We start from the raw sequence: 25,491 nt of genomic DNA on the forward strand, positions 1-25,491 counted from the left end.
GTCCCCTTATATACAATTTCTTTAGGCTATTTAGGCTCTCCTCTCCCTTAGATTATGATAGATTGGATTATAAAAATGTTATCATTACCATAAAAAAAAAAAAAAAAGACAACAATGTGATATGTCCAGACAGAAGAAGATCAGATATATGATGATCAAGATTCAAGAGCCAAACTATGCAACTCCAATTACGCCTGTTAAATGAATACTTTTTTTTTTTTTTTGAAAAAGAATGAATACATTTATTCGATAGCATACATCAGTTCAGCGGAAGTGTGAAATTAAAACTATGCAAAGCCCAATTAAGCCTGTTTGGCAAGGTTTGTAAAATCGGGATCCTACGTAGGATCGATTTTAGTTTCACAGAATCGGATCGTAGGATCGTAAGATCCTACCAAAAGCTCCTAATTGCAATTAAAGGCTGCAATTCTTTGATAAATTACAAATATACCACAAATATTTTCATTTACTTGCAAAATGGAGCTTCGTATTTCACAAATTTACAAAAAAGTGTAGGATCGTACGATCTTACACGATCCTACATAGATTAATATGATTTACGACTCTGAAAACGATCCGGATCGATTTTGGTTATCCGGATCGTAGGATCGTACGATCCTACAATCCGGATCGCGATTTTGACAACTATGCTGTTTGGTCATATCGTTCAATTCCTCAATACCGGAAATGTCTTCAAAACCTACAAATCTTTTCTTGGTGTAAGTATGAAATTAAATATGGAAATTATGGCACATTTTGTGGTTGAGACTCAAATTGGCGGAGGGTGTATGTTACGAGGGGGATTGTATTTATTGACGCTATTTTTTACGCAAGTGGAGGAGGGAGAAATGAAATGGTGGTTGCTTTTGTGCCTCAATTCAATAGACCAAATGCTGTGGATACAGGTTGATTACAGGCACTGAATTACGTGGTCTAAGCCAAGCCTTTTGTCAACGCACCAAAACAACCAATCACATTTGAGTCAGAGAAAATTATAAATCATTTTTTCCCAATAGATTTCACATATTGTATTCAATGCATTATGTCTACCAAAAAAATATACATAGTCATATCTACAGTGCTATTATTATGGCTGTATAAACATGAGTAACCTTTCACCTACCTTATCCAAAAAATAAATAAATAAACTTTATAAAATAAAAGACAGATGTTAAACGTATAAGTCATGGTGGGACTGAGACTTATCATATTAGTCTACAGTATTTAAAAAAAAAAATCGCTAGACAATATTCCTCCGATTGTACATTTTAATATGGTGCAGGAGGCGAATCATGTAATTTCGTTTATAAACCAAAAATAGAGTAATTAATACGTCTAGATGAGCCGTATTTGTGCCATACATTACATACCAAGAAATTTCAAAATCGTCATTGCACTAAATAGTAGAGACAATGAGAGAAAAAAGTCCTGTTTGTTAATTTAATTAAACACTTACATCTAATGGTTACAAATTTTAATATATTCAAACGTGTTAAAGATAATAAAAAATATAATATTTGAATTTTTTAAGTAGCACTAAAATTTATACTCCTACTCTATTTACGGGGGAGGCTCAACTGAACCTATGGGGACCGATGGGAACAGAACCACAACCGGACCAGACGAGTGCACTGGATTTGAAGCAGAGCCACAAGAGTGACATTTTGGTGGGAAGCAAGGGTTCAGTAGGTCGTATATACTAGCCCAAGAGCTGGTGGTTAAGTAGGTCATATATACTAGCCTACCCCATCGCACGCTTTCTTCGAAGGTACAAATCATTGCTTTATTTCTTAAAGAAATGAAACCATCGTGTTTCTTCCAAGAACCCACCAAAAGAACGTTTTCTTCAAAAAAAAAAAAAAACAAATCATTGCACTCTTTCTTAAAGAAATTAAAGAAAAAAAATTCTCCATCGAATTTTATTAATCCTGTCACATAGCGTCCGAGGAAAGAGATCCCTTCACTATTGTGAACATCCACACCTTACAAAAATTGATTATTATAATGGTCTTAAGAGATATTTGAAAGTTCTGCTAGGGCATTATACCATCAATTCAAGATAACTCATGGCTGTTGAAATTTCTCAAAATGTAATTACATATTTTGCCCTTACTATAAAATTGCTTCCTGCACCTCCAATTCTACATCATAAAGTACTCTCTTCTTCCGTATCCACGTCGTTTCAAGGTTCTTCATATATCATAAGCTGACTTCAAAGATATTAACATTTATCAGAAGAAAACAAAACACAAATAACAAAAAGAATATGGGAATAAATCTATATACACTTTCATTTAAATATAATCCTAAACCAAATCAGCATATCAAAACTGAATAGAAAAAGCCCATCCGAGGCAGTAGGATTTGATCCTGCATCCTGGGTCCAGTGGATATAAAACGAAAAAGTACACTACCACAAGGGCCAAGTTACAGGAATTTTCAAATTGAATTGTTCCGGATCACAAAAAAAAGCCCCCAGTCTTCAAGCATCTCTTGAAAGGAAAGCCCATTAACGTTGCACTATCAATCCTTCTACCTGTGGTGGGCTGTCTGTGGCAAACTGCCCATGTCCATGTCCTTTGCTAACCATTATTATTAATTTTTTGAGTATATATTATTACGATTAAATATATAATACATGAGCAAAATTAGATATTAATTTTTAAATTTAAATGAGTTGTCATGCATCAAATAGTAGTGATGATATATACATTATCAGTGTATAAAAAAATTATAATAATTTTTAATGTTCCCATTCATCTCCATATCCTTTACACCTCCAACTATCAAAGACTTTTTTATTATATATTTTATAGAGTTCACAAGCATGTGAAAAAATCATGTTCATTTTGGTGAGTCGATAACTAAACAAAATATAAAATGCAATCCTACTTGCAATTCGAAGATTCCAACAAACCTCTGCACCGATGCAAACAACAGATTTGATCCACAAATTCCACAATGGAAAATCATATGGACTGGTTTGGGCATGTCTATTGGGATCTCGTTCCTCGTTCCCTCGAGGAAGAGATGGTTCCGCCTGGTGGTGTAGTTTGGACTTTGGAGTGATCTAAATCATTAAATCCGACATAAGTAGCCGGTAAAGTTTCATCATTTGTGATTAATGTAAGACTACTCGATTCTCCATCCAAAAAAAAGAAAAAAAAAAAAAGTTCCCGTTGAAAAATTTAAGAATCCTGTACCGAGGCGGCAAGGCACCCGTAGAGTACATGGTACACAATTTCCCCCGCGCTCCAAACCGCCAAAAACCGCACCCACACTTGATGCCACTCCACACACCCCGCCGGGAGCTTTGAGGGGGCTGTCGCCATGGGGAAGCAGAAGCAACAAGTAATTTCTCGTTTCTTTGCACCCAAACCCAAAACCCAAGAAGATTCTTCCTTTCCCAACGATCCATCATCATCCTCATCTTTGGCGTCCCCCTCCCAATCACAACCACCGCCAACCCCACCTCCGAAAGTTTTGTCCACCGTCTCATTTTCACCCGCCAAACGCCTTAGGACTTCCCGGCTCCTCTCTCAATCTCCAGCATCATCTGGTCACACCCCACAATCCCTTTTCCCTAAACCCTCCAAAAAACCCAAACTTTCACCCCACACCCATAATCCTATACCCCCTCTCTCCAATCCTACTCTTCACGAAAAGTTTTTAAAGAAACTCCTGGAACCCTCTCAAGAGCTTTTAGAGACCTCCAAGAATCAGCCGATTGTGAATCCGAAGTACACCCCATTGGAGCAGCAAGTGGTGGAGCTCAAGGCCAAGTACCCCGATGTCCTGTTGATGGTCGAAGTCGGGTATAAATATAGGTTTTTTGGTGAAGATGCGGAGAATGCTGCAAGGATTTTGGGGATTTATGCTCATATGGATCATAATTTCTTGACTGCAAGTATACCCACTTTTCGGCTGAATGTCCACGTGCGGAGGCTTGTGAGTGCAGGGTACAAAGTTGGCGTGGTGAAACAGACTGAAACTGCAGCAATTAAGGCTCATGGGACCAATAAACTGGGACCCTTTTGCCGCGGATTATCAGCATTGTACACCAAGGCCACCTTGGAGGCTGCCGAAGATTTGGGTGGTGGTGAGGAGGGGTGTAGTTCATGTAATAATTATTTGGTTTGCGTTGTGGAGCAGGAGGTTGAGATTGTGAAGGCTGCCCTTGAGAGTGGGGTTGACGTGAAAATTGGCGTTATTGGAGTTGAAATTTCGACTGGGGATGTCTTGTATGGGGAGTTCAGTGATAATTTTTTGAGAAGTGGTCTGGAGTCTATGGTTTTAAACTTGTCTCCTGCTGAGTTACTTCTGGGGAAACCACTATCGAAGCAGACTGAGAAGGTAATCTTACTTGCAGTTGAAGTTGTACGGAAAAGAAAATGCATGTGCTGAAAGTCTTGTACTTCTATGTGGTGGGATTTTCTCTCTTTCTGCTGTTAACTCTTTAAGGGCATGAATCTCGTCTCTCACAAGCATTTCTATTACTATAGAAACATAATCCTGTTTGATCGTGCCTTCATTTTCAAAACATGCAAGTAGTGTACCTAATTCTAAATATGTTTCCTTTCTGTCTCTAATTTCTCACCCCATTTACTAGTGGTACTTTCTTGAATGAGATGCATCTTACTAAATTAAGTGTTGTCTAGTTTGCCAGTATTTAACTATGATTGCAGCGCTTATTATGTTTCACTTTGAACAGATATTACTCTAACTTTCATCTATCTGTCCCTCTTGTATTTCCTACTTCAATCACGTCAATTGGTCACTGGAATGAAATCTTGTTATTGTAGTTGCTCGTAGCATATGCTGGACCGGCCTCAAATATCCGTGTTGAACATACCTCACGAGATTGCTTCACAGAAGGTGGTGCACTTGCTGAAGTGATGTCTCTGTTTGAGGGGATGACTGGAAATAAGCTAGGAGATTCCCATCACAAGGGAGATGTAGAGGCCAAAGAAAATGACAGCAACTGCTCTCCATTTGAGGTTTGATCATCTTTTATTACTCTCAGATACTTAATGAGCTATTAACCCATACCAAGTATTATTGCTGATTAGGCTTGTTGGGTGAGTAATATGCATGTCATGAAATTCTTGTTTGGTCCACGAATGGAAAGAAAATCACTGCTACATCTAATTTATTATGTTTACCCTTTCTCCTGCCACTAAATTTTGCTTCAATCCATAGGGAATTATGGCACTGCCTGATTTGGTAATCCAAGCATTAGGTCTAACCATTCGTCATCTCAAGCAATTTGGTCTTGAAGGAGTTCTCTGCTTGGAAGCTTCATTCCGGCCTCTATCTACCAAATTGGAGATGACCCTTACTGGCAATGCACTTCAACAACTGGAGGTAATTGGTGATATTTCAAATGACTTGATAATTAATGAAGTCAGTGTCAGACCAAGTTGTTAGTTTTTCAGAGGGTTCATAAGTGCTATCAATCTTCCATGCTAGTTGCTGGTTGTCATTATTACTAACATGCATGTGCCCTGTAAGTAATATTGAGATGACATCACGTTCAAACACATGGTGTGCTATTAGAGTATTTAAGGGAAAATGCAATAGCATGTGGATAGGAGTGCCCATAATCTAATCGAAGTATTTCAGGAAGTGTGAGAAAAAGACTCTTTAATATGTAGACAGGAAGCTTCTTATTGATGCAATGCCTCCTTGTAGGTTCTGAAGAATAATGCTGACGGTTCAGAGTCTGGCACCTTGCTGCAGTGTATGAATCATACTCTTACAATATTTGGTTCAAGGCTTCTTAGGCATTGGGTATGCAGCAATTATTCTCTATTTAATGTTTTCAGTATTCTGTCTTCTCTACAAAAATAGATCTGCATCATCCATGATCTATTTATTTTCACTGATATATACATATGAAGACAAATGTCAGCGCATGATCAAGTCAAGTCCTTTTCTGGCACAGGTGGCTCATCCTTTATGCGATAGAAGCATGATATATGCTCGTCTTGATGCAGTTTCTGAGATTGTGGAATCTATGGGGGCTTTTAAAGCTTCTAGTAATTGTGAAAGTGACGGTGAAGAATCCGATATCATTACTATGCAGCCTGAAGTTCATGATATTCTTTCTTCGGTATTGACCTCTTTGGCTAGATCACCTGATATTCAACGTGGGATAACAAGAATATTCCATCGAACAGCCAAAGCAGCAGAGGTATTAAAACAGATTAGCTTGTCTAGCATTTCGATGTGTAGTCTTTATGGAGAAACCTTTGTAGCTTACTGTATATGAGCACTCTTCTCATGCTTTTGTTTATTCACTTCTCGTTTAGCTGTTGCACCATGTCTGTGCAGATTACATTGATTAGTGACACTTTGTAATCCAAATGATACCTTACAAGGACTTCTCGTGAAGCCCAATCTAATTCTCTCTCCTGGAGAACATGATAACAAATAAGTTTGCATTTTATTTTCGCTCTCTCGAAGTGTTACTGACTGTTTTGATTCTTGAAATGTTTTCTGATATTCTTCTGTTCTTGAATAGGAGGGATCAAGGGGGAAGGTGGTTTTGATCTCTGGACCTTGATTCAGTGAAAAATGCATGGACTCTAGAACTTTCATTGATCTTGGACATTCCTGAATTAGTAAATTTGTTGAACTTAGTGGCTTGTCTAAGTGCTTGAACGAAATCATATGCATTCCTGTTCAAAGCCTCTTGTTGAATCACATATAAGTGTTATTCATTTTAAATAATCAGATAAAGATTTAATAAATTATTATGAGTCAACTTAGTTTTATAAGTTATACATGTAGTCCAATATTTGCTTTCAGTAGAACTCTTGTAGACAGCATTTGATGTAATTTCCTCGGTTACCGGATTAACAGTTTATAGCTGTCATTCAAGCTATTCTACTTGCTGGGAAGCAGCTTCAGCAACTTCATGGTCAGGAGGAGATGGAATACAAGAATTTGCAGACAACAGTTCACTCGCCCCTGCTGGGGAAGTTAATAATGGCGGCTTCATCATCAAGTATCCTTGGTACGGCTGCAAAACTATTGTCTGGGCTCAATAAAGAAGCTGCTGATCAAAAAGATCTTCACAATTTATTCATCATCTCTGATGGACAATTCCCAGAGGTTTCCAATGAAGAGTTCTGTCTTATGCGCAAAATCTTGATGTTTTACTTTCTTAGGTGATGTTGCTTTATTGATATTTGTCTTCTTTCGATGATCTGTTTGTCCCCAGGTTGCCGAAGCAAGGCAAAAAGTTCAGTTGGCTAATGAGAACTTAGATTCGATGATTAGCATTTATCGTAAACAAGTGCAAGATCGCAGTTTGATGTTCACGAGTGTAGCTGGTATTACTCATTTGATAGAGGTACTTTGATGTAAATTGATCCACATTGACCTTTCAAAAGCTCAGAATAGTAACTGGATGTCTGAATTATGAGAAAGTTTTGCATTGGAATATTTCATAGTTGCTATTTGTTAAAGGTATGATGAGATATAGCAGCTCATTCTGAATTTTTTTTTTCTATAGCGACCTATTCTTGGTTTTCTATATTCTTGATTCTACTTGATGTTGCACTTTTCTATTACCTCTTGTGTGAAGTAATCAGGGACTGAAGTAAATTGTTCCTCGGCATAATAATTGGTTGACTATTAGATGAAGATATTAGTATTCCATGTAATATATTTTGAGGTATACGTATCTTTTCATTCAATCAAGGATTTAAACTCATTTGTCTAATCTTGAACTGTTATGCTGTTTTAGAGCACCAGTTTGAATTCCCTACTTATATTTAACATCGACTGCAGTTGCCACTAACCGTGAAGGCGCCTCTAAATTGGGTGAAGGTAAATAGTACCAAAAAAACAACTCGCTATCACCCTCCTGAGGTTTTGATGGCTTTGGACCAGTTATCCTTGGCAAAAGAGGAGCTTACTCTTGTTTGCCAAGCTGCTTGGGAGGGTTTCTTGAAGGCCTTTGGTGGATATTATGCTGAGTTCCAAGAGGCTGTCCACGCTCTAGCTGCCTTGGATTGCCTGCATTCACTTTCCATTCTTTCGAGGAATAAGGTTTGCTATTGGATACTATTTTGAAGTGCTCATAATCTTTTAAAATTTTTGATGTTTGTAACCTTCTCAACCTGTCTGCTGCAGAATTATGTTCGTCCAGTCTTTGTCAATGATAATGAGCCAGTTCAGATACAGATATCTTCTGGCCGTCATCCTGTACGTACTTTTGATTGTTTTGCATTACATGTTGAACTCAGTTTGGAGAATCCTGATTTTCTCTATGATCTGTATAGTCTATGAACTTGAGCTTATGGAATTCTTTGCCTATGTTCCATCTGATATCTGTTCTGCTTTGCTTGCAGCTAGTCAGATTTAACAGCACTGCCTCACTATGTTGCTCAATCATCTTATAGCCCGTGATTCTTTTTTAATTTCATTAGATTTTTGTGTTTATCACCGTCCTTTTTTGCACTTTGGTATGTGCAGTGTTTTGTCAGCTCTTCTGAAATAACAGAGTTGACATTCCTTCTTCATCTTCTTCTTTTTTTGTTTGCACGCACATTTTGCAAATATTTTTTGCTCCTTCCTGTTTTATCAATCATTTATTATTGATTAATCCATTTTGTTTCTTTGTCTCAATATATTTGCGTCATAGATATCCTTAATACATGATATGATTCATAGTCTCACACTTGCTTACTTTAATCTATAAAATATAATATTATAGTGTCTTCCAATTCTACCAGGTTATGGAGACCGTATTACAAGATAATTTTGTCCCAAATGATACAAATTTGCATGCTGAAGGAGAGTACTGTCAAATTATTACTGGACCAAACATGGGTGGAAAAAGCTGCTATATTCGCCAAGTTTCTCTGATTGCTATCATGGCTCAGGTAGAAGCAACTTTCAGTACTTTATTAATTTCCATGGTTCTTTTTTGCCAAGTAACAAGCTGGTTTTCCAAATCATTGCCATTCATGAAGTTTTTTTCAAGCTTTAATTCTGATCTTTCTGGTCAAGAAGTTTAATTTAAGACATTATGGGGCTTGTTTCAACTTGGTAACGCATGAGATATGGGTGTTGGAGGCACAAGAATTATGTTTCTGTTTAGTTCTATATTCTGTGACTTGACTGCTGGGTAAAGTGTATTTGCTGTAGGTCATAGTCTATTTTCTTTTTCTGGAGATACCCACTTTACAAATTGTACACTCAGATGAAATGATGATTATAGTTTTTCCTTTACATTCCCTTGAATGTTAATAACTTATCCGCTATTAAACTTTGAAGAATCAAAGAAACTCCCACTCTCTATTACAAATTGAAGATTTGTTTTGCTGAATCTCGTGGTGATAAAGAGAACTTTAACATTACTGCTTTAACCAAAATTTGCTCTCATCCTCATAGGTCGGTTCCTTTGTACCAGCACTATCTGCAAAGCTGCATGTGGTAGATAGTATTTATACTCGAATAGGAGCTTCTGACAGTATTCAACGAGGAAGAAGTACCTTTTTGGAAGAACTGAGTGAAGCTTCTCTCATACTGCGGAATTGCACGACCCGCTCGCTGGTTATTATCGATGAGCTTGGCAGAGGGACAAGTACACATGATGGTGTAGCAATTGCCTATGCTACATTGCAATATCTTCTTGAGAATATAAGATGTATGGTCCTATTTGTCACCCATTACCCTAAGATAGCTGATATCAAGAATGAATTTCCAGACTCCGTGGCAGCATATCATGTTTCATATCTGACTTCGCAGAAAGATGATCAACTGGGTTTAGACTCTAACTTGACTATGGATGGCATGAATCAAGAACATATCACTTACCTTTACAAACTTGTGCCTGGTGTTTCAGAAAGGAGCTTTGGCTTCAAGGTAGCTCAGCTTGCAGAGGTTAGTGGCTTGCCAGATCGGTGAATAACACTTAAAACTGACTTTTCAGTGGCAGAATTTGGTACTAAGATTATAAAAATTTTATAGTCAATACTGAAACGTCTGGAAAGATGTTTTTCCTTTTGTTGCTTGTCAATAGTAGTTGCATATCTTGTTTGGCAAAGGGACACAAAGAGCAAAGTCGTTGGTAGTATAATCTTCTTGTTCCTCTCTTTTCAATAAGCCATACCGGCTGAATGCTGGGGTTGGTTTAGATCCTTAACATATTCTCATGTAAGAATAATTGGCGTGCCATTTTTCTATTGCAGCTGCCATCGTCCTGTATTGGACGAGCCATTGAAATGGCTACAAGATTGGAAGCAGCAGTATGCAACAGAGAGAGAGAAAGGCTGGTGATGAAATGTGCCACAGAAAGTGAAATGAATTTAAGCGATAAAGCAAAGGCGAGAGAAGATGAAGAAAGAGAAGAGAGTATCTTGAATCCTGTTGATTCCTTGGATACTGGAAAGATCGAAAGCTTAAGAGTATTTTGCGATGCTTGGAGGGAGTTCTTTCCATACTTGAACCTTGCAGTTTCAGGAGAAAGTGATGATGCAGAAAGGTTCCAAATTTTGAACCTTGCGAAAAGACTTGCACTTGAGTGGATAAACAGATGAATGTGTACCGAAGTTATTGTTTTGCGAGTTATCTATTGTTTAATCCGCAATAGTCTTTGCAATTGCGGTTGCCTGGAATCCTTGCTTGGGTGCTGTCCGTTGTCTTTTAATTCCCCATGTAACTGATGAGTTATTTCTGCATTTTGGCCCAGTTAAAAGAGGATTTCTATGCTGTGAGAGCCTAAGTCTACGCTCTTTCATCTTAAACTCTTACACCCAGATACCAGATTCAAGGCTGATGGTACAAGGCACTAGTCCATGAAGGGTGCGGAATAATTTGTCTTAAAAACATAAAAAGTAAAACTAGTCTTAGTTTAATGCAAGTTTGAGAGAATTATAGTTTGGTCCCAAATGTTTGGAGCATGTGTGATTTTAGTTCTTAAAGTTTGGATAAAAGAAAATGTAGTTCTAAATGTTTTTAATTTCTAAGCACATTTTAGTTCAATTGACTAATTTTTGCCAATTGAACTACATAATTTTATTATTTCTAAAATGAAAAAAAAAAAAAAAGAGAAAGCATTCACTTTTATTGTTGAATTTTGGGAAAGGATTTCAGTTTTAAACTAAACATAATTACATTAGGCTTGTTTATCAATCAGACATACAAACCTCCTCGAGAATAAGTTAATCCATCCATAGAACTTCAAATTTATATTTAATTATGAGAAAAAGATTAATTAAACCTAATCCCAATTAAACTCAGAAAGAAAGCCGGCAACTAGCTTCTGCAGAAACTAGTTAGTTACTAACTGCTCCTCCCTACATGACATACCGCCCCTGGTCGACATCTACCATAACACTACCAAATGGAATATAAATTCGAACCCATTCTGCATATAGCTGACGACAATTGACAAACAGCCGAAAAACGACGGTGTAAGGGCGATCAAGCGTGTTAACGGCGATTGAGGAGTGAAGGGGACTGGGCCTTTTTCCTCCTTCCTTTGGAACCATCAAACTCCTATTGATTCCACGGCATTGGTGACTGGTGAGCGTGTCCTGCGCGTTGTATTTGATTCGAATTATATGAAATAGTATATCTGAAATAAATTGCGTGGATCCATGATTACTTGTCTAAAGCCCATTGTCTTGTCTGCTCATCTATAGAGAGAGAGCTCGGACTCTTAATTCTACTTTTTCTCTTGTTTCTTGATGAGGGACTAGGAAAACACGTGAAGAGATGAATGGCTAAAACCAAGTTCTAATGATTCTGGTATTTCTTTAACTTCTAGATGTTACTAGTACATATTATGAGGCTATTTGGGCTTGCTTCCCCGGTGTTTTGCTTCTACTGTAATTTGATGATGGTTGATGTTTCTTGTTGTCTGCGAAAGGACTTCTTGACCAAGCATGATAATTTTTTTTTTTTAAATCACATTGCTTTTAATTCTTGTCAGATTTTGGATTTCTTGTACTGTGATTGTATTATCTACTGATGTCTCATTTCCTTTTTGATGCAATCTAGATGATAATTTTGGTTGATTCCCATGTGATTGATTGCTCTACCCTTCCCCCACCCAAAATAGAAAATGATTGTGATGATTGTTCAGTTGGACTTAAGGCAGTGATGCATACTTCCTGTCCACAAAATTGCAGGTCCGGCCAAATGATCTGCGCTTTTGTAGCCGACAAATAGAGCAAATTGAACTTAGCGCTGAGTGATTAAAACGAGCTGATTCTGAAATTCGCTTTTTTCCCGAAGGGCAATTTCGGCTAAATTTTACAATCTAAAGATGATCTGAGATGATCAGGAATTTGAAGAGGATCCAGACCAAGATTTAGAGGATCATTTGAGTGCATAGACAACATTCAAACTTCCAATGGCATCTTTTCCTCCATCTCCAGAACTTGATGTGCAACCAATTCATGGACTAACAACAGAACTTTCTCTCGGGAAGGATAATATTGTTGGGGAGGAACCTGAATGGGATACAAAAGATGAATTCTGCAACAGAACAGAGACAAAATCTCTGGGGCAATCTTTTATTCCCTTACTATCATGCCATGATAAAGATGTTACTGAACTGATTGAGGATCAAAGTGAAAACGCTTCACAACAGCACAGGCTCAAGTCCTTCTCCAACCTTTATGGGGATGATCATGGCTGCTTGAACCAAAAAAAGAGGGCATTGAATGTAGAGGCACTTAAGCCATCTGATCAATTACAACAGAAGTTTCGGAGCCAGGGAGATATTAAATGTGAATCAGATTTTACGGATGCTATAAGAGACTCTGAGATTGGGAATGGAGCTTTGAAGAGTCCACAGAACAGTAGTGAAAGTAATCTGCTGGAGGAGCGTGCTGGGAGTTCTCGAACTGGAGCTTTGAAGAGTACACGGAATGGTAGTGAAAGTAATCTGCTGGAGGAGCGTGCTGGGAGTTCTGGAAAATGGAGGCGTACTCGCTTGGCTTCTGAACAATCATGTGAAATAGGTGAAAGTGATGGAACTAATAAAAGAAGGAAAACCAGATGGGATGTTGATGATGCTCAGATAAAATTGCTTGGTCCCATGCATCTTTCTGAATTTTATAACAAGTGCAAAGAGTCTGAATTGGATCCAGAGATTAACGATTTGAAAATGCAACTTGTGGAGATAAATAGCAAGCTCCAAAGCTCAGACGTTCAGGATGATAGGCCCGAGGAAGAAAGATCTCCTTCCCCAGAGCCTATGTACAACAACCTTGGCATAAGAATAAATACACGTGAGGTGAGGCTGCGCAGAAGACTTTCAGATGAGCGTACACTTATTATCTCCAAGTTAGTAGAGAAGAACCCTACATTTAAAAGTCCTTTGAAGCCAAAGCTTACTAAGCTTTTTAAGAAACTTTACGTTCCAGTGAAAAAGTATCCAACATACAATTTTATTGGTCTTATAATTGGTCCACGAGGAAATACACAGAAGAAAATGGAGAAGGAAACTGGTGCAAAAATTTACTTGAGGGGCAAAGGTGCTCTAAAAGCTTTGGAGAAACGAGGACAAGCTGGCAATGAAGATTTGCATGTCCGTGTGGAAGCTGATAATAAAAGATCCTTGGATGCTGCAGTAGCAATGATAGAGAAGCTTCTGATTCCTTTTGCTGATGGAGTCAATGTTCATAAAAGAGCTCAACTAGCCGAGCTTGCCAGATTGGAGGGAACTTACAAGGACAAGAATACATGCAATACCGGCAAGGAGCAAGGACACAGAGAATACGCCTGCCCCTTCCGAAAATCCACTTTTAGGGGGATTACTTGCGACTCATGTGGAAGTTTTTGCCATCCGACATCAAATTGCCCAATGTCATCTCAATCATACAAGCCGTCATGGAACTCTTTTGGACTTGGCTGTAAGGCTTGCTGGGCATCCACATCCAGCAGTAGCAGATAAAGTGCCGTCAAGCAATCCTGTTATCTGATTTGGGCCCCAATCAGCTTTCTCCTGTAGCCAATCGCAAGTTCTTGTTTACCACTCCCAGCTGCATGGATGCTGCCACAAACTCAATCATCCATTGTAAGCTGTCTAGGCCTAACTTTTCCTCTTTCCTCAACCTGCTCTGGGCCTGGCTGGCATCGGATTTTCCAAAAGAGATTCTGAAGATCTCTCTCTCCCTCTGTTGTTGGTTCAACTGATACAAGCAGCATTCCTTTCTCCTATCAGAATTCTGATGCTTATTGGTCAACCTCTCGCTTTGCTTGACGATTCATGGATTAAAAAGTCCGCAGCTCTGACTGCTGATGTTGTAATATCACTGTTGAGCAATTTGGCATCTGGGCCTGCTGAAATATTCGCCAATTGTATGTATATATGCTTCGAGATTACCTAATATCATCAGCTATGTAGTGCGAAAGTGGCTATCATTACGAGTGGGTACTTGTATTATAGTATCGATAGTGACATATGACGAACAATATCACCAATGAAATTTTCCCAAGGGGCCCCGATTCATAGACTGCAGATGATATTTCTGAAACAAATAGTATTTCATTCTTGAATCTTTGACCATCCACTACTGTAGCTGGTTTGGTCTACCCATGACTTCAAGCTCCATCTGAGAATCGATCACTGATCAATGCCTAAGAAATGTTTGAATCCCACTCGGGAAGTGCGCGGGATATATGTCATTTCTATATTTATTTACAAGGGAAAATGGCCAATTTCGTCCCTATATTTTTATACTTGTGTCGATTTAGTCCCTTTATTTTATTCTTGGCCAATTAGATACCTTAACTTAAAATGCAAGTTCAATTGAGGCCCTTTGTGGCGGCACCACCAGAAAATATCAAGCGGGCGGGAAATTGACCACATAATAAGGGTTACTTTTGGAACATCACTTATGGGACTCTAAGAAAGCCAAATAAAATCATACGTAGCAGAATTAAACTCTGAAATCATACCAAACTGGAATTTTGTCCATCATTACAAGTGAAAGGGGGGATCCCCAGTGGACATTACAAGTGAAAAACCCAAGCATATCAGATGATGCATATATATATACATATGGGGGGTATAGTAGCTAGGACCAATCGAATTAGGAAGGAGTACTAAAGAAGAGTAAACTGAAATTGGAAAAGACAAGACAGGATTTGAGGAGGCTTCGAAGGTCTGCTGCGGCATTCATGGGTTGGAGAATGATGTGTGGTGCAGGAACAAAGGGATTGTGAACGGCGGTGAAGTGTACGGAGGTTCCTGTGCAGAGCCCGGGGGAATCATCAGCTGGGACGGAGTGCACTATACTGAGGCTGCAAACAAATGGATTGCCAACCTCGTACCCAATGGTTTGCTCTCTGACCCACCCACCACTCCCAATCGCAAGAGCCTGTCATCCCCAAATCTGAGCTGTTGCTGCTGCTCCTCCTCCTTCTCACCATTTTTTTCTGCAACCTTCATCGAAATTGCCTTTCATGCTCGATTCGCACCCCATTTTGTCTGTTGTTGCAATCCCATCGGCCTCCTCTTTCTTGTCCATCATCAATCACTGGAATTTTGCCCAAATATCTCTTGGATTATAACTCTAATTGTTTTCTACATAAGTCTCTTTCAATTTGGTATGATTTCAGAGTTTAATTCTGCTACCGTATGATTTTATTTGGCTTTCTTAGAGTCTCATAAGTGATGTTCCAAAAGTAACCCTTATTATGTGGTCAATTTCACGCTCGCTTGATATTTTCTGGCGGCGCCGCCGCAAAGGGCCTCAATTGCACTTGCATTTTAAGTTAGGGAAAATCGCCAATTTAGTCCTTAAACTTTTTTTTTCCGTCAATTTAGTCCCTATACATTATTTATAGCCAATTTAATCCCTAAACTTATATTTCGATTCCAATCAAGGAGCTTAGCGGCGGCGCCACCGCATAATTTCCATCGGCTTCCAAATCTAGGAACCCAAAAGGGGTATTTTAGGGACTTCCATATTTTTCATATTTCTCTTTGACTTTCATCTTATGATACTACTACTGCTGTGGAAGAAGTGGTGCTACCGGAGGAGGAGGAGGAGCCAAGAGGAACACTACTACTGCTGCTGCTGCTACTACCAGTACTACTAGGAGTAGTGGAGGTATTGGAGGAAGTGGAAAGGAGACCGGTGCTGTTGAAGCCAATGTAGTAGGCCGAGGAGTCATCCGGCTTGAAGAGGCCGTAGTTCCTCTCGGAGGTTGGGCTGGACTTCATGTTCTCGTTGAAAAGGGCGAAGACATAGATGTTCAAGTCGGCGTTGGGCCTCATGGGCGTCCCCTTCTTCCCGCACACCAGCTTGTTGATGAGGTTGCCGTTGTACTTCTTGGCATTCTCCGGAGTGGCTCCGGCCTCGTCGGTGTCCCCCTTGGAGGGCCAGCCGGTCTCGAAAATACCCTTTTGAAGAACGCAGCTTGCATGTAAATTTTTTTTTTTTTTAAGTAATTTGTTAAATAGCCTGCCTGAAACCCGCTTGCGGGTTTCCTGAGTGAATAGACGAAAATACCCTTTTGAAGAACGCAGCTTGCATGTAAATTTTTTTTTTTTTAAGTAATTTGTTAAATAGCCTGCCTGAAACCCGCTTGCGGGTTTCCCCCTTATGTAAAATGACTAAAAGCTGCGTTTCTGTTCTATTTATATCAAACACATACTCTCAAACCCTCACCTGAAGGGTGAGGATGAGAGGGGAGGTTTGCTGGGCATCCTAGGGCCCTCCGATGGGCATGTGCAACTCAACGCAGCTTGCATGTAAAAAAAAATTTTTTTTTTTAAGTAATTTGTTAAATAGCCTGAAACCCGCTTGCGGGTTTCCTATAGCGGAATCCTGAAGGAATTCAACTTTGCAAAGCATTCGTAGTTGGTGCGCCCATAATCTAAGCCGGCCCTTCTTCGCTGAGCACCAGACAAATTGTATGTGGTGCGTAATGATGAGTAAGGCTTTGGATATACTATATATTAGAACTATACATTATACAATGCCAAAGCAGCTATGGCACGCACCCCATTGATCTTCTTCCCAGCACTTTAACAAGCTTTTGAAGGAGATAACTCTGCATAATTCATCCCGATGATGAGGAGGCAAAGATGGAAATTCTTTAATTTTTTTACAAAGTTTCGAGGAAACTGGGGTTTATTATAATTGTTTACACTGGAATAAATACAGTAGGGGTGGCGGGATCGACGATCCCGGAGTTGGGCTGGAAAAGGACGAACTCCAGAGGGACCTGCTTGGGGTTGGCCTTGTAGGCGAAGTAGGGGTAGGCATTGATGAGGAAAGGGGAGCCGGTCTTGAGATGGAAGTTGAGGATGGCAGTCAAGCAGGGGGTGAGGTCCGGGTGGAACCTGCAGGCGAAGGGGAGGTAGGAGGTCTGGAGGACGGCGAGGGAGTGGGCAGTGGTGATGGAGACCTTGTCCTGGAGGTTGAGGGAGCAGAGGACGGAGTAGACGCTCTGCATAGCCCGGAGTAGACGCTCTGATGTGATAGAGGAGAGGGAGGTGTCGTTGAAGGTGAAGACCATATAGAAATAAGATGAAAGTCAAAGGGAAATATGAAAAATATGGAAGTCCCTAAAATACCCCTTCTGGGTTCCTAGATCTGGAAGCCGATGGAAATTATGAGGTGGCGCCGCCGCTAAGTTCCTTGATTGGAATCGAAATATAAGTTTAGGGATTAAATTGGCTATAAATAATGTATAGGGACTAAATTGACGGAAAAAAAAAGTTTAGGGACTAAATTGGCGATTTTCCCTTTAAGTTAAGGTATCTAATTGGCCAAGAATAAAATAAAGGGACTAAATCGACACAAGTATAAAAGTACAGGGACGAAATTAGCCATTTTTCCTATTTACAATTCTACTATTTTCATTTGCTATAGTTTTCAACATTTGGACTCTCTATCTAACCACTTTTTCTCTAAACCTGTCGACAACTTGTCTCACTGCGTTAATCGAAAAAAAAAATTGGCATGAAAAATGAGCGATGCGATTTTGATCATCAATTCATGTAACATCTTAACGTTTCTACATCTAAAATTCCTAATCTCCCACACAAATAGGAAATTTTCATACAAGAAAGTGTCTTATCCCATGCGAATATGTTTGAGAAAGCAAGATCAGATCCCTCGTACGACCAGTATGATGTTACATCTTATCATTTCTACATCTAAAATTCCTAACTTCCCCACACAAATAGCAATTATGCATACATGAAAGGTGTTTTCTTTTTCTAACTTCTCAGCCCACCGTGTTTTCCCTTACAAGAACCCCTCATCTAGACATTATTAATTTTCCTTTTCTTGTATTCATAGGTCAATCATCTTTAATACTAGCTATAAACAACCTTAAATCTCTAGCTTTTCTTGCATGATCAGGAGAGATTTCGGTTTCTGACTCGCTCAACTCAATTAAGTCGATGCACTCCACATTTGCACCTTGACGTGTCGAACTTGGAGCAGACACTGGCAAAGGGCTCATTAGATCAATGACCTCAGTTCCACCAGGACCTGGAGCGACTGACTTGCACCCCGTAGTAGTAACAGAATCAGCCTCTTTCTCCAACTTGTCCTCAAGGTGCAGTTCTTGGATCGCAAGATCAGCTTGGATTAAAGCACTAGTTTTCTCCAGTTTGGATCGTCCTGATAAGCTGGCACCTCTGGTGGTTTTGCTCTCATTTTCTATGTCAAGTAGCAGCTTTTGAAGCTTAAGATCAATTTCCTCTGCTGATGGCATGTTTCCAAGTTTCTTTGGTCTAGATACGCAATGACTTCTTTTCTTTCCTTGAGCTTTTCTCTCCTGGAATTCCACTATCTTTTCAGGACAGGCTCTGTAGGAAGGAAGAAGAGAACAAAGTCATTGCAATGATCCTGTCATCGCACAACAACAGTAGGAAAAGTAGCAGGGAACACAAGGGAGGAGAGGAGAGTAACTGTAAAGTTGAAGGAAGGCGAAACTGATGCATGATTACTCTCCTTCCCCACCAGATAGGGCAACAGAAGTGCTTATTCATTGAAGTTCTATGTGCTCTATAGGACAATCAGGCTATGTATATACTCAATAAGAAATTATAAATTGGTAAACAGGTTTCTGACTATCTAACAAATGCAGGGTGAAAGTCAATGTTTATCTTCAAGGAGTGAAGCATGTATGATATGACAAAGGGCTGGAAAATCAGATGAATTAGGTCGCCTGGTTGTCATGGATATTCTTGTCAGCTAAGAGTAGGAGACTATTGCAGATGGTTGCATTACGGGGCATCTGGGCATTACTGGCAAGCTAGGATTCGATGTCGTGAGGATCTGTAGAAGATTTGAATACCCATTAAAAATTGAAACTCTCTTTGTAAATCAGTCAGCACTAGCCCAATGATTGTAAATCTTTTCTACATCTAACAAATACACTTGTCAAAGATGTTTTTCCTAATTCGCACCCTGTATGTGTATATGGGAGAGGGGGACTAAAATGAGAGACTAAAAAACATTCATACGTAAACACTATACCCCACCTTTTTTCTCTTTTCCTTTTTTTTTGGAGCAACCACTCTTCCCACTTAAGTTCACCAAAACTCAAGAACGATGACACATTATGATGGACATTTATACAATGAAACCACTTATGAGCTGCTAACAAAGGAACTCCTGTACCTTTCTACTAGATCAGCCGGTACAACAGATGCATTTAGTCCATGCACTTCTTCCCATGAAACCTCAAAGCAATCTCTCCCTTGAAGCTTTCTTTGCTTGATAATACTTGATATAGGACACTTCACTGGCATCTGTACTTCAAAGAGAGAGAAGGTTCATGTTGAGGACCATAGTGCTCACTAAATAAATCCAATTCCAAGGGAAGAAAAGGTCGGGAAGATCCAAGTAGCACTACAGCACTAGCATTCTATCATCTAATACAATTAATTAACAAAAATTAATCCAGTAATCATTGGCATAAAGAAGCATGAACCCCATAAAAACCTAAAGAAAATAATACCTCATCCATTGAAACTTTGACTCCAAGGTTTGATGAAGTGGAACGTAAACTAGCATATCGCCTTAGGTCTCTTTCAGCTATCTTCGGAAGAATGTACTCATCTAAGAAACAAAATGAGATATGTTTCAGTGGTGAAAAAGAAAGCAAAGCTCAATGGCATGCATGTTGTACCACAGCCAAATAAAAAAAAAAGGAAGACAAAGGAAGTTTAATAGTGCTGCTACATTATGCCAAAATTAGGTTCAGAAGCTAATGCTAAACCTGCATTAAGATATTATTTCCAGTGCTATGTTTAGAACAACATTAATCTAATTCGGAACTTTAAATAAAATACCTGTGGAGTTTTGGTGACTGATGTCTAAACAATATTCAACTTTAAATAACGGATAGAAGATTTTGACTGTTAAACAAACTACAACCGGATTTGATACAGGATAACAATGGTAACTAAGATGACAGTGTTGAGGCGTGTTCATAGGAGTCCACTAGTGATATCCCAGTCAAACCAAGCAGGATTAAGAGAAACCAAATTGCATGAATGCTTGGGATCTTCATAGTTGCATCCATAAGAGCAACAAAGACATTCACATACGCACATAGATGAGCACACTTATGTTTAAATATTATTTAAAAAAACCTGTCTTCTCAGGAGGCCAATCAAAAAACTGGGCACATATCTGCTGAAGTTGGTGGCGATTAAATGGATAAATAGCCAGTACCCTGTAAGAAAGAAATGAAGGAAGCAGAACTTTGGTCTTTCTTGACTCACTTTTGATAAAGATCGTCAAACACTTAATATCAGGAAAAGTCTAGGGTATGATGGTCAAATAATTAAATGGCACAAAAACGCGCACAACTTCAACAGCAATAAGCAAAACTGAGTAACAAGCCAGGATCATGGAACAGTACCTATACACAGCATCAGAGTCAGGTGGGTGGCACTTTGGCTTCAAATAGGCATTGATCACTTCCATGAACTCAGTATTCTTTTGGAAATTGGAATCAGCCCCTATTCGAAAATAGCTTATTAATGAAAACCTTTAAGTTACAAATTATATTGCCAGACAACCATGAAAATCTCCAGTAACTGATATTTTAAGGCATAACAAATTTTTGCACAAGTTATTGCAGTAAGACATAGAGTCTGCAGGATCAAAGGATGCCATCAAATATGACTTCAGGAAGCATTTATAGTCGAGAATCTACTGATTATGTCCTCATTCAATATCATTCATTCATCTTACAGAAAAAGCAATAACATCAGTTGAAGTGTGGCTTCTACATCCAAATTAACAAGGAAAAGAGATTCATGCAAGATGTATACAGATGATTCTTTGAAATAAATGTTAATTTCCAACAAGTCAAAAAATATTACATAATATATAAGTCAAGGATTGACCGTCTTTGAATACAGACAAAGTGTAGCTTTCTTTTGACTCACCATTAGCATCCCTTTCATGATTTGCACTCAAACTGCGCGCCTTTTTTTTTGAAACTTTTGGCTTCTGTGCAAATGATATCCCCTCCAATGCAATTCTGTGAAGAACAGCACTGTCACCAACTGACTTAACGATCTGACAAGCTGACTCCTATTTCAGGCATAGATAAGAATTCATATTTATTTATATTACTTGTATATCAGCAAAAATATATTGAGTTCAGGAAGATATAGACGCTCCGACTTTTGTCATTAAATAACTTTTCAGGCTTACCTGACCGAGACCATACACCCCTTGGGAGTAATCACTACCAAGAAGAACAGCCAAAGTAATCTGAAGATGAGACCAAACTTGTTAATAGGGAAGTCTAAGAATACAATACAAAATCATAATAACCTGCAGCCCATAAAAAGTAAGATTTTAAACCAAAAGTAGTCGTAAAAGAAGATGCAGCTGGCTAAGAAATCAGAAAAATTTTGTCAGCCATTTACAACAGAATACATAAAAAATCATGCACAACCTTTGTCTAGAAGAAAACCTTCCTATAAAAAAAGAAAACATAAAATCTGAGAGTCCAGTCATTTTAACTCAACATAGAGTGTGCTGATTAAAATAGTTTTCCTCCCTGTTGGGGGGGAAAAATGAAGCTTTACTTAACAATAAAGTCTTCATATCATTCCAATTGCAGCTTAGCAAAACAGTTCATTTACAAGAATAGAAAGTTTCTTCTCAAGACAATGGTAATTCCCATCTTAAATCCTAGTGTTTCATTTTTATCATCACTAATTATCACAATTTTGTTTTAAACTGAAACACCTCAAACTCAAAGGCTTAGGTACAAGAAGTAGCATGATTCAAAGCATCATTTCACCAATAATGTAAACAAGAAGTAAAAAAGTACCAAGGAATTCCTCCCAAAGCCAAGATTCCTCTCAATATCAGCCATTTCATAACAAACAACATAACCACCTTCGCCTAAACACAGGAAAATATTCTGTAATGTTAGTATAATGACTCATTAAGGGAGATTAAGGCTTATCCCAGAAAAAAGATCCAAAATACTTACCAAGACAAATATCTCTATACACAGTTCTAGCACCAAACAGGAAAGCATCAGAATCTGAAGTGAAACATGCATCCTAGAATCATCATAAGAAACTGGATTACCACAGCAACTCAATAATGATGACTATTTCTGATGGTTAAGAAAATGTCATTACAGGTAAAAGTGATGACTGTGGTAGGAGAAACACATTCGGAGGGATGGTGTTTAAAGATCCTATGTTGCATTTACCCCCAAACACGCACTGAATGGAAGGGAAGAAAAGGTAAAGAAAAGAAATGATGCCCACCACTTACACATAATGATTCCGAGTTTAGCAATGCACATTGAGCTTCAGCCTCCTCTACCCTGGAAGTCAGCAGGCAGCCATTAGAAAAACACACTAGTTGCTATTAACTTTGAAGAGTTACAACAGAAAAATATATGTATCTGATCATATTATGAGTAGATCTCTGTTTATTCCCTATTTCAAGACCCCAAAAATTATATCGACCATTTTTACTTCAGCTCAAGAAGATTTTCAAAGTTAGATATAATAATGTTCTAAAGATCTCGCAAGTCACAACTAGATGGTGGACCCAACAGAAGGCATAGAAATAAAAAATAATTACAAAACCCTAAAGAAGACGACAAGTATGGATTTGATGATTAATCTTACCATCTACATTCTAACTTCAATGCTACATCCAAGATAAATAGCACTTAAGTAGGAGAATAGAGTTTACCCATCTAAGCAAGGAATTCCAAGTGCCTTGCCAAGACTTTTAGCCTCCTTTATCATGCATGAAAACTCAGAGCCCATGTTCCTTCTTAGTGACGATACTATTTTAGGATTTGTTTCCTCCGCATTTACCTGAATTTGCAAAATCCATCATAAAGTACAATGCAAACAGTTGCTTGGTAAGCATAATGGAAGCAAAGAAGTGTTGAGGTTAACTACGAAGATGGTACCTCACTCCCAACATTTAATCGCCGTCTATATGCAGATAATTTGATTGAAGGAATAGACCCATCTGTCAGAAAAATTTTGAGCATCAGAGTTCTTTACAACTTTTAAGTACTTGGGGAAATCCTATCCATACAGTACAATAACATGGTTCACACAGTCAGGGGAATAAAACTTGTAATTTTCAAATGCAGTCATAAAACGACAAAAAGATGCAAGTCTGTTGGATAAGCAATTTGGCAGAATAAATCCGTAGTCTTGCAGAATGCAGCCTAACAAGACTCGCAATAAATTTCCAGCATCTACTGAGAGCTATCTAATTGCATACTCATGCTGAGGCGATTTCATATGCTGCACACTCTTCAGTGAGGAAGTGTCTTCCTTCAGTAGGTAATATGTAAAAATAATAAACCTTATTAACGACTGCATGCTGAACCCTTGTTCCCCATGCAATCCGTTAGAAGGTATAGATGAATCACTAGCATACTAAGTTCTAAATAATTGAGATCAAACTTGCAATCAGATTATTCTGGCACCCTCATTAGTACAGGTGCTTAAGCAGATATCAGGAGAAAAATACTACTACATACAATTCCAAAATCTGGGGCCAAATTTCACCAAGAAATGGGATGTAACGTAAGAAAGGATCGATCTTTAATCTTTATGAAAATTATTTGCGATTACAAAGGACAAATTTTACAAGAAGAAAGAAATCATAGGAGGAGGAGGAGTAATGATTGTATAATTATAGTACCACTAACAAAAATGAGACTACAATTTAAAGCAATGAGGGCTCGGAGGCGGTGGAAGAGACACTGGAGATAGAGTTTGCTGGTCATAGCACAGTGGGTTCTGTTCACATTCTGAAGTTGGACCATCCAGCATGACAGATCTATGCACACCCTCTTGTTCCTTCAAATTAACATGTAGTGTCAGTAGTAGTAAGCAGCAACATATCAAAACTCAAGAACAATCCCCCTCCAGAAAAAATGAAATTACAAATGGGTTGTCAGAAATATTAGCAGAAGAGGCTCGGTCATATGTTCGTAGTCAGTAAAAAGAACTTACTGGAGATGGTGAAGAGGGAGAATTTTCTTGCAAGATTCTAAGATGTCCCATAGATTTTTCACCCCCATATATGGCCCCTGTTCCCTCCAGGAGGAGGAGAAAACCGTAGTCGCGGATAGAGCTCAATTTTACACACTCACGGGAGAGAGTAGAAGCTTCTTCAACAATGGAATTTTCAAGCTTAAATTCAATATGAAGTGCAGTAGCCGTTGCTTTTCCCGAGTAGCATCAGGGGATCTTTAACAAATAAACAACCCTCTCCTGGAAATTCCTTTCTTAACTGGGGATGGTCTCACTGGGAGGGGGAGATTTTGAATGTGAGAGACAAGACTATTAGACTATAACGCTGGCTTCGGCATTATACTAACGGAAAACAGTGGCGACTAGTTGCTCTGCTTCGATTTGGATTTATTTTTGTGGGTATTTTTCAAAAATTTAACTGCAATGTTTTTGGGTGTTTTTCAAAAGTTTTACTATAACAATAAAAAATTGTTACTTAAATTGTTTATTTGTGTGTTTTTAAAATCTTAAATGTTATTGTAATATTTTTTAAAAATGAAAAAATAACCACCATCACCTTTGGGTCTTTCGCCACCAGCCCACCACCATCTCTCTCCCTCCTCCCACTGCTTCCACCTTGTTTCTCTTCCTCTCTCCTTTCTCTCTCTCTCTCCGCCTCCTTCCTCTTCCCTCTTTCTTCCTCAACCCTCCTTTCCTCATTTTGTTATGAAGTTGGCCGCCACCAAGAAGGGAGGGGAAGAGAGGTCTAGGATGGTTTAGGAGGAAGAAAGAAAAAGAGAGAGGAAGAGGAAGAGGAAGAGGAAGGAGGTGAGGGGCGGTGGGTGGTGGTGGATGGTTGATTTTTTTTTTATTTGTTGTTTTTTCCAATTGTATTTGAAATATGTATGGATAGTTATTTTTTGGAATATATATTACTAGAATATTGTATATAAAATATTACAATATTCCAATTGTTTTGGGTGTTTTTCAAAAGTTTTACTATAACAATAAAAAAT

General features: G+C 38.6%; 3 protein-coding genes across 4 annotated transcripts; 2 read left to right on the top strand and 1 right to left on the bottom strand.

Moving 5' to 3' along the window:
* The first annotated feature begins 3,223 nt into the window (after nt 1-3,223).
* Nucleotides 3,224-10,727, top strand: LOC113760548 (DNA mismatch repair protein MSH3). The gene is made up of 12 exons (XM_027303177.1): nt 3,224-4,353; nt 4,803-4,997; nt 5,200-5,364; nt 5,692-5,790; nt 5,945-6,193; nt 6,865-7,116; nt 7,226-7,357; nt 7,798-8,058; nt 8,143-8,214; nt 8,745-8,894; nt 9,406-9,897; nt 10,206-10,727. Exons 1-12 carry the CDS (start codon nt 3,331-3,333, stop codon nt 10,551-10,553), a joined length of 3,438 nt encoding a protein of 1,145 aa, XP_027158978.1. The 5' UTR covers nt 3,224-3,330; the 3' UTR covers nt 10,554-10,727.
* Nucleotides 10,728-11,365: 638 nt separating this feature from the next.
* Nucleotides 11,366-14,477, top strand: LOC113760642 (splicing factor-like protein 1). Its single transcript, XM_027303298.1, has 2 exons — nt 11,366-11,541; nt 12,150-14,477. Exon 2 carries the CDS (start codon nt 12,374-12,376, stop codon nt 13,919-13,921), a length of 1,548 nt encoding a protein of 515 aa, XP_027159099.1. The 5' UTR covers nt 11,366-11,541; nt 12,150-12,373; the 3' UTR covers nt 13,922-14,477.
* A 3,638-nt stretch (nt 14,478-18,115) lies between these two features.
* On the bottom strand, nt 18,116-24,816 carry LOC113760486 (flap endonuclease GEN-like 2). Of its 2 annotated transcripts, none has more exons than XM_027303082.1 (14): nt 24,476-24,816; nt 24,162-24,319; nt 23,413-23,474; nt 23,187-23,314; nt 22,758-22,809; nt 22,465-22,537; nt 22,300-22,373; nt 21,672-21,731; nt 21,401-21,548; nt 20,869-20,968; nt 20,597-20,679; nt 19,960-20,060; nt 19,620-19,750; nt 18,116-18,802 (listed from the first exon to the last, which is right to left on the bottom strand). In XM_027303082.1, exons 1-14 carry the CDS (start codon nt 24,541-24,543, stop codon nt 18,289-18,291), a joined length of 1,752 nt encoding a protein of 583 aa, XP_027158883.1. In that variant the 5' UTR covers nt 24,544-24,816; the 3' UTR covers nt 18,116-18,288. The 2 variants fall into 2 exon arrangements, with proteins under 2 accessions (XP_027158883.1, XP_027158882.1); XM_027303081.1 differs by having other exon boundaries at nt 20,597-20,727.
* Nucleotides 24,817-25,491: the final 675 nt, after the last annotated feature.

The sequence above is a fragment of the Coffea eugenioides genome, chromosome 2 (assembly GCF_003713205.1).
Source record: "Coffea eugenioides isolate CCC68of chromosome 2, Ceug_1.0, whole genome shotgun sequence".
NCBI lineage: Eukaryota > Viridiplantae > Streptophyta > Magnoliopsida > Gentianales > Rubiaceae > Coffea > Coffea eugenioides.

Bases quoted from the DNA above. Each gene is read 5' to 3' on its own strand.
- LOC113760486 (XM_027303081.1), bottom strand. From the start codon at position 24,543: ATGGGGGTGAAAAATCTATGGGACATCTTAGAATCTTGCAAGAAAATT. The intron at 21,549-21,671 runs GTAAGCCTGAAA...TGCCTGAAATAG, and splicing joins GGGTGTATGGTCTCGGTCAG to GAGTCAGCTTGTCAGATCGT. The intron at 19,751-19,959 runs GTATTATTTTCT...TTTGAAGTACAG, and splicing joins TCAAAGTTTCAATGGATGAG to ATGCCAGTGAAGTGTCCTAT.
- LOC113760642 (XM_027303298.1), top strand. From the start codon at position 12,374: ATGGCATCTTTTCCTCCATCTCCAGAACTTGATGTGCAACCAATTCAT.
- LOC113760548 (XM_027303177.1), top strand. From the start codon at position 3,331: ATGGGGAAGCAGAAGCAACAAGTAATTTCTCGTTTCTTTGCACCCAAA. The intron at 8,059-8,142 runs GTTTGCTATTGG...TGTCTGCTGCAG, and splicing joins CCATTCTTTCGAGGAATAAG to AATTATGTTCGTCCAGTCTT. The intron at 9,898-10,205 runs GTTAGTGGCTTG...TTTCTATTGCAG, and splicing joins AGGTAGCTCAGCTTGCAGAG to CTGCCATCGTCCTGTATTGG.